The sequence below is a fragment of the Cariama cristata genome, unplaced genomic scaffold (genome assembly GCF_000690535.1).
Source record: "Cariama cristata isolate BGI_N322 unplaced genomic scaffold, ASM69053v1 Scaffold41453, whole genome shotgun sequence".
Classification (NCBI taxonomy): Eukaryota; Metazoa; Chordata; class Aves; order Cariamiformes; family Cariamidae; genus Cariama; species Cariama cristata.
Window position 1 is genome coordinate 2996 of NW_009609709.1, and position 8527 is coordinate 11522.

General features: G+C 34.9%; 1 protein-coding gene across 1 annotated transcript; it reads right to left on the bottom strand.

Moving 5' to 3' along the window:
- Positions 1–536: 536 nt before the first annotated feature.
- Positions 537–8133, bottom strand: LOC104159644 (ATPase family AAA domain-containing protein 5-like). The gene is made up of 9 exons (XM_009697606.1): positions 7968–8133; positions 6841–6959; positions 5834–5927; positions 5556–5620; positions 4453–4633; positions 3498–3685; positions 2398–3215; positions 1060–1224; positions 537–869 (listed from the first exon to the last, which is right to left on the bottom strand). The coding sequence occupies exons 1-9, from the start codon at positions 8131–8133 to the stop codon at positions 791–793; spliced, it is 1875 nt and encodes a 624-aa protein (XP_009695908.1). The 3' UTR covers positions 537–790.
- Positions 8134–8527: the final 394 nt, after the last annotated feature.

Genomic DNA, 8527 nt, shown 5'->3' on the forward strand with positions numbered 1-8527 from the left:
TCGTATAAAAACAGATTCAATCACAATTGACAACCGAATTCTTGTCAAATACAAAATGAAGCATAAAAATAGAACACAATATACAAGACTAGAAGTAGTTAAATATTACTGAAACCAAAGTAACACTGAAATAATTGTTATTTACAAAATCTTGCCTAATCTCTGAGACCATCTTGAGCTACGGTAATAATTTCTCTACCCTTTTAGATTAACAGGCCGATTTGACAGCTGTAAATAATGAAATGAATGTATACAAATATATGTACATTGAGGCATAGTGCTTTGTGAAGATTTTTTTACCCAGTTGTTACTGTGAAGAGTTGGGTTTAGTTGTTTACATTATTGCATCCTCTCCCTGCCCCATCCCACCCCAAGTTATTTAAGACTTAACTGCAAATTCAGAAAGAAACAAGCTTATTTTAATAAAACGGTCTCCTAAAAAAAAGCAACTTTGCTCTGGAAGTTGTGACAGTTGGTCATTACAAAAGGACTTCTTGCTATGTGATACACAAATTACAGAGAAAGATAGTATGAAATAGTCCCCATTGATTAGTTTATGCATTTAATATTATAAATGCACGTATTGGACAAGCACCAAATAAACCCACATTTCAGTTGTGGACAGCAATATCATGACAATCAGTATATACATTATTTTAAATACTTATAGAAATTTAATATACAAATGGCTCTGAATATACAATAAAATAATGTAGTAAAAAAAAAAAAATAATCAAACTATGGTGAGAATACCACCATTAGGCACAAAATATTTCTGGTGTTAGCAATTTTAGGGAAAGTCCAAAGACAGACCATTTATCATTTGTCTAGGTATTTCAAGATGAATCCCTTCAAGATAATGCAAGAACCTATAAAAAGAAAAGTAAAAGTGACTTTAAGGAGACAAAGTTATTTCCAAATATAAGGCAACACTTTTATTATTTGGAGAGGCAAACATTCACCTTTCTTGTCTAGAATTATTTGACAAAACATTTTATTAAAATTCTTAACTGCCTTGTATATTAAAATGTAGCAAGATTTAGGAAAACCAAAACTTACCTTCTTTTAGTCTTCCCTTGCTCTTTAAGCTTCTCAGACCTACAGATACTGCGAAGAGTGGGGAGGTATTCAAGTATGCTGGCTTGCTTATTACCCAGGTTTAAAGGACTTCTGGAAAATACAGTTCTGATGACTGCCAGCCTCTTCTGTGCTTTTTTGTGAATGCTAAAATGGAGAAAGAAGCTTTATTGTTTATTGTTCAAGAATGTACTGTCCCTGTTTTGTTCCTTAAAGATCAAATCCACTGGTTTAAAATTCTGTTAAACATACTGATGTCCAAAACTGCATCCCAATGGATTAGATGCCTGCAACTTCTGATCACATGCTGCTTACACAACATCACAAAGCTGCGCTCAGAGACAGAAACATGAGGGACAGTAATTTGTTTGGCCAATGCTCTTAGCTTAACTATGGAGACTAATCTGGGGACGTCTTCACAATCTAGTTATGTATGCAAGGTCTAGTGCATCCGTCAGACAATGAGACCAAAAGCATCTGTGTCTTCAAAAATAAAAAGCGTCATGTGATTGGCATTTGCCAGAATGTCAATATCAGACCCAATGTATAACTCATGATATATTGGCCAAACTTGGTGACAGGTTAGATGCTTAGATCTATTTTGACATTGCTCCTCTGGGTACTGACTTACAGAAATAAGAGTCTAACCTATTTTCCTATTCAGACACTTGAATAGGTTTTATTCACGTATTATGCCAGTTTCACATATGATGACTGGTTTATGTTAAAAACAATCTTTCATATTCACACTTGCTAGCAGCAATGTATTCTTTGATCTTTTATAATACATTAAAAGGTTATTCTTTGATAGCATAAGCTACTACAAAAAAATTGCATTAACTTTGCTCTGAATTCTGTTAGGTCTTCATTAAGCAACACCTATGCGTTTAACACAGGTTCAATATGACCAGGCACTGGATAAAAAAATTTGCATGGGTAATACTTGCAGAATCCATTTCAGTCCACCTGTCTTCTCTTGAAAAAGCCATTCCTTTAGGTTTTTGTTATTCTTTTGGGGGTGGTGGTGTTTGTCTGTTCATTTTAGAAGTAAATAGACTAGATTAAGGCTACCATTCCTGAACAACATTATAGTCAGGCTATTCAAACAAGAAAAGTCACTTTTTGCCGAGATTGCCAAGCAGTTAATTTAAGCTTGTACAAGCGAAGTAAACAATGTGTTCCAGCGTTCTAAGACAGACTGACAACATTCCTGTTGGTATGAATGTGTATACGTAGTATCTCAAACAGTCCTACAGCCCGTGAAATGCTTTTAGTGACAAATAACTGCATTATATTCCAGAAATATTAGCAAAGTCTTACCTTGAATCAGCCAACTGACTGAAGGATACATAATTTCTTGTGTTTGAAATATGCAAAGTAAGTCCCTCCAGTTGATCATTTTCAGATGTTTTACTAGTACTGAAAGAGGATTCCAAGTTTTGTGAAATATTAACAGAACATTTGTTAAAACTGAGCACTTCAATAGCTGCCTTTATTTCACTACAGCTCTGGGAACTCCACCAATCAGTATTTTCTATACTGAATTCATCACAAAGACCATTTTTGATTTTGCCATTTGTCCAATTAAATCCTTCATCTTTAGAAAACTCCAGTGGTTCATTGGTGTTAGTGTTTACACAGCAATCCAAGAAAGACATGTTCTCCACAAATTCAGTCAGTGAGTTCAGACACTGAAAAACAAGAGCAGACCTCTTCTCATTTGCTGAGGTTTTAGTTTTAATTTCTTTTTCTTCTTTATTCATCAACAATTTTGATTCCTCTTTATTCACTTCAGCACCTGATGTAGGGCTATCTGATGGCAAAGTTATGAATTCAGCTGAATAGTTCAGTCCAGTATCAAATAAGTCACTATCATCTAATATATCAAGCCTTTTCTGGCTCTTTGTCTTTTTAGACTTTTTTCCAGAGCAGTAACTGTTAGTAGATCTGTTTTTCAAAGAAACTACGGTAGTCCTTTCAAGTATGGAGTTGGAGGCTTCAGATTGGTTTGAAAGAACTTGCACTGGTAAGGGAAGAATAAGTTCAAGATTACTATATATAAAATCCACTTTCTTCATCTGGAATTCTGTGAGAATCTGCATCAATTTATTCCATTTCTCCATGGTTGTGATTTTTTGCTGTAAAATAATAATCGTGAAAAATTTAATGCATTAAAATATGTTTTTTAAAATAAAAATGTTATTACAGAAAATCTCATACTCCTGACTTTGTGTTTATGAGGTGAGGGACTGTTTTGCTTACAAGAGACTGCCCCAGTTCAGATTTTGCTTAGTAACGACAGAATCTCCTAACTTCTACAACAACCCTTTTCAAAGACATTTCAGAAGATGCTGTTCATAGTGACGATTACACTCAATTGTCTGGCTATCATTCAAAGTGTTAGTCAACTACAAAAATACCTTAAGAAATGTAAACAAATCTTCTGAAGGCAACAGGATATTCTTAAGGCCAAGCAATGTCTCTACACAGCCTGTATCACATTTTGGAAACTCCTGAAGACGTGAATCCGCTTGAGAAAAATTAATCTTGGAATCAGTAGTCTTTTCAGAATGAATTACATGATCTGCTTTATTTGTCTCATCTCCTCCTGCACAAAGATAACATGCTTTACTTGAAAAGAAACAATTGCATCAGTAAATTGATTTTTCCCCTTTTTGCCTCAATTGCTTTTATAAAGGATATTGTAACTGTCACCTCTTGCTGCAGTTCTGAATGAATATAGCAACTGAAATTAGTCATCCCCATTCATCATCCCTATTTCATTTCTTCAAGTGTTACCAATCTGCTCTTTCTCCCTTCTTTGCAAGTAACCATTTGAAATAGTCTGTTCTTCCTTTTACACCCCACTGGTCTCTTTCTGTCGCTCACTCACACGCTGTCTCCCACACCCACACCTGTGGAGGATACTCTTCCTGTACCCTTTGGGACTAAGTTCTTATCCTTGCTGCCTGCTTGCTAGCTGTCCAGTTTGTCTCCTTTTTTCAGTTCTGCTGCTTCTAGGTGAACTACCTAGAACTCAGCTAAATGGATAAAGAACTGCAAGCTCTTAGTTGAAAAGAAACTATTACTGGCTCCCTGCTTTGCCCAATTTTGCTACTCAGAAAAGGAAAGGGAGATAATTAAGTACCATAATGAGGGGTAATAAACAGATGCAATAAAACTCAAACTTTTAGTTCCTTATGCATATATACAAGGCTTTGAAATAGCAAAAAAAACCAAAAACCACCAGAACCCCACCCAAATGTTTAGGAGTCTTACAGAAAGTTACCATCTATTCATACATGTCTAAGAATAGTTTGATTTAATCAAATTCATGTTCAGATGGAGAATTTTAACTAGATTAAATCAACCTACCATGATGTGCCAAACATTTGTCTTTCAAGCATCCACCTCCACTTCTAACCCAAAATTGTAAGTAGAGAACACTTTGTCTGATATCGCAGTTATTTGTGGTTAACAGAGCAGTTAAGTCTTTTACATCTGTTCGTAGATTCTCAGCCAGACACAGCACTTGAAGATAGCTAGCAGCATTTATCTAAAAAAAAGTTAGACAAAGACCACTGAAAACAACTCCTACCAATCAGACTGCAATTTCACATAGAAGCAAATTGTTCTATTTATCCTTGCAATAAATTTTTCCTTTTAATACAGTAGATTGGTTTATTAAATTACAGTTACATTAAAATATTATAGAAAAGCAGAATACCCTACCAAATCTAAACAGTCCATGTCAGAGAATTAAGTTCAATTTAGAAATTCAACTCATTAAAAGCAAACAACACACACATATTCTGCTTATGTTCCTGAAACCACAAACACCTTTCTTCTCATCACCAGTGAACAGGTTTTAGTGAACTATATTGACTTTAAAGGTTTTTCTTTCTTTCTTTTCACTCTGCAATTGTCTGGTAGTCCAAAAAATTTTCAATTTCATGTTAAAAATATTCCCCTTCTCAAAAATTAGTTCCTTCTGACTCTTATTTATTTAGGTTTTTCACATAATACATAGCTGCAAATAAAACTATGTGCTATCCAGAATACTAGTGTTTACATTAAAGGAATAACTCATAATATTTCTAAAATAGTTCCTATATTTTTCGTGAGTGAACCAATTCTGGCGTAGTCAGCCTTCAGATTAAAACTATTAGATGTATCATCTATGAAATTATTTACTACATCCTAAAACCTAAATTAAGTAATGAAATGTTCTTATTGCAATTCTCTGAAATACTAAATGGTTAAGAAAATAAATCTTCCATGCTAGTAACAAAAATTGTACATGTAAAGATAAATACATCCTACACATCCTTGCATAAAACCCCAAAAACCAGTCTTCTGATGAAACAGATATATTGCATCAGATAAATATAAACCTACACCAACATTTAAATTTCAAATTTAAATTAGCTGACAATTACTTGCTTAGGACGTATCTGCATTTCCAAACGCAGACTTACCAAGGAAGGGGTTCTAAAGTTGATCTCTTCAAAATATCCATCAAACATTAAGCTGAATGTTGGATCTATATAAAGAGATATCAGCAAACTGTCACGACATTATCTTCAAAACTAATTATTTTCTTTCCCCATTAGAGCAGCCAGTATCTTTATTCAAATACTAAAATACTTGCTTTATAGTCTCCAGTCATTTAATTTTACATTTACGAGCTGTATCCAACTATCATCATTTAAACCATCAATTAAAAGAGGGTCTTCTGCCTGTAAAGTCTACTCACCATTGGTAGTAAGAATTACAGGTCTCTTTGCAGTTGCCATGAATGTCTTTATTGCACTTAGAAATCCTGCATCTTCATCAAATATTATATCTACCTATAGAAAACAAATGAAGTGCAAAATATCAATAGCCTGGACAATAGTTAGAAGCTGTGAATGTAGTCATAATGTTAATGACTAAGTAAGATTTAACATTAATACAGATTTCTTGAACATGCATGGGCAATGACGGTATACATGCTTCAGGTAAAGTTCACTTGTTAGCACACAACACGTCCCTCACAGTCTTCCATGCTGAAGCTTACAAAATCACAGACTGGTTGAGGCTGCAAGGGACCTCTGGACATCACCTTGTCTAAGCCCCCTGCTCAAGCCAGGTCACGTAGAGCAGGTTGCCCAGGACCATGTCCAGGTGGCTTTTGAAGTTTTGGTGGTTTTGTTTTTTTTTCTGCAATTCAATAGAATTGCACCAGTAATCTGTAGGATCAACCCACAGTTAGCAACATTGCTGTACCTCCTTTATTTAATTAAAATTACATTCTTGGCTGCAATTTTGTATTCTTGGTTTACGACTCAAAGACATTTTTGGGCAAGAGGTTAAAGAAAAGAAGAATTTAATGTGGGCTTATATATTGTAATTACTGGGCTGTTAATGGTGACTTTTAAAGTGTCTCAGTGCATGTAAGTAATGTAAAATTATAAACCAACACTTTTGGTATAATCAAAGGAATGAAATCAGCAGAATCCTGCAGACTGTTCCAACAGTGAACAACTGTTGATAGGTGATAGTTTCTGTATCTTTTAAAATAGCTTTGTAAAATAATGATCCATGGTTAAAAAAGTACTCATGAGGATGAAATCGTTAAACATTGAATAAATTTTAAGTTGATAATCCTCACACTTGAATCTACTTAGAAGTCTTAAGGAGGAAGGGGAAAAAAAAGTTAAAATCTTTAAACATAATGAAATGACGTATTGTTCACATTAATACATTTGACATGAATTTTACCTCTTCAAAAAGAATGAGAGAGGTTGCATTTTTTCTGTTGTGTTCTCCTCCTTCCGCTTCTTTGTTTATTGACTTAATTTGAGCATCTTTCTTTTCTTCAAGTGAATTCTGAGTATTTCCTGCAGATGGGTGAAGAATTGAGCAGGAAGTAAAGGAGGACTGAAACTATTTAATATGCGTTCTAGACACTAGTTTCAAAACCACTTGATGTATAAACTGCTTAAGAAAACCTATACTGACATAAAAACTTAGAAATCTGACCTACATATTTTTCTGATACATCTTGTTTAAAAAAAATTGCAACAAATTTGCTGGAGATTCAACTGTGTTTGGTGAAGGGCTGACTATTTGTAAAACTAATTCTGCACCTCACCTGTGTGCGACCTATGATGTCTCAGGGGCATGGAGTAGAAATAAGTCCTTCAAGAAAATGTAATACGATTGCCTGAAAAGACAAGAACTAGACTCGACTGCCTGAATTCAATCCAGCCCTTTGCTTGTGCATTCCTCTGTACTGTCTGTGCAAAAACACTGGTTGTCCAAATATATTATTTCCTTTCTAAAAACCTGTCTTCTTGATCCCATCAAACATTTGGAAATATACCTTTCAATGATAAAAGACTCAATGTATTAAAATCCACAGTCTGTTATCAAACATCTATTGGCTTTACAGGACCTCTTAACTCTCTGGCAGTAACTGAAAGATGTATATGTACACACACCATCTAGCACAATGACCATTCCACACCAACGTGACACATGCACTGAGGCAATATAAAGGTGTGTTTTTCTAGAGGCAGATTTTAACTTACATTTTCTCACCTAAATGCTCGGGGGGTGGGGAAACAATCCACAAAAAAAAACCCAAACCAAAAAACTAAACCCAAACAACTAAGAAAAGCCTACTGAACTTCAAATGGTCTATACCCTAGTTAGCTGTCCTGTAATACAGAGTAATGACTGCTTCCTATATAGTTAAGTGTATCTGAGATGCATTAAGTAACTCTTACCGGCAGTTGGAGTGCAATGAGCATGCTCTACTCTTTTCTCCACACAGTTCCAGTTATACAGTAGTACAGTGTAGCATTTCCATTTCCAAAGGTAACCAATTATTAAATAGTACTTACCTTTATTTTTTTCTTGCGATGTTACTGCTCCATCATTACCGTGACGTTTGGAAGAAATTTTGAAATAGTTTGCAAGTGTTTTAGGGGGCAAGCTTCGTTTTAATCCTGCTCCTTTCGGTGACAGTGGAGGTTTTCTTGGTGAAATAACTTTCTTTGGAGAATACATTTTTTCTGCAAGATATGTTTCGCTGGAAATGTAATCTCAAACTGACATTTCTCAGGCAAACTTAGAGCAAATCTCAGTTTTGTATCTAGTACAGGACAGGTTTACTGTGCTGATTTCTGCTTATTTTACTTTTTTCCTATTACAGGGAATGCTCCCTGCTCAACTTGCTATTAAAGTGCCATAGCACGCACTGCATTACTGCAGAAATAACTTAAGATAACCAAGAGTCAGCCATTTTGATAAAGTCATTATTTAACTTGGTATGTAGTTCTGTTAACCAACAGCACATTTCTTATTATGGCCAGATAAGCTGAAATTTACTATCTTTTTTTAAACAACAGATGTCTAAAAATTGTTTTGGGAACTGAGTTCCTAACCCCCCCCCCCCCCCCCA

What these genes read in the sequence shown, in the direction of transcription:
- LOC104159644 (XM_009697606.1), bottom strand. Translation starts at nt 8,133, where the DNA reads ATGTATTCTCCAAAGAAAGTTATTTCACCAAGAAAACCTCCACTGTCA. An exon ending in CTCTCATTCTTTTTGAAGAG is followed by an intron (nt 5,928 to 6,840) that starts GTAAAATTCATG and finishes TGTTTTCTATAG; the next exon opens with GTAGATATAATATTTGATGA. An exon ending in TGTAATTCTTACTACCAATG is followed by an intron (nt 5,621 to 5,833) that starts GTGAGTAGACTT and finishes CTCTTTATATAG; the next exon opens with ATCCAACATTCAGCTTAATG.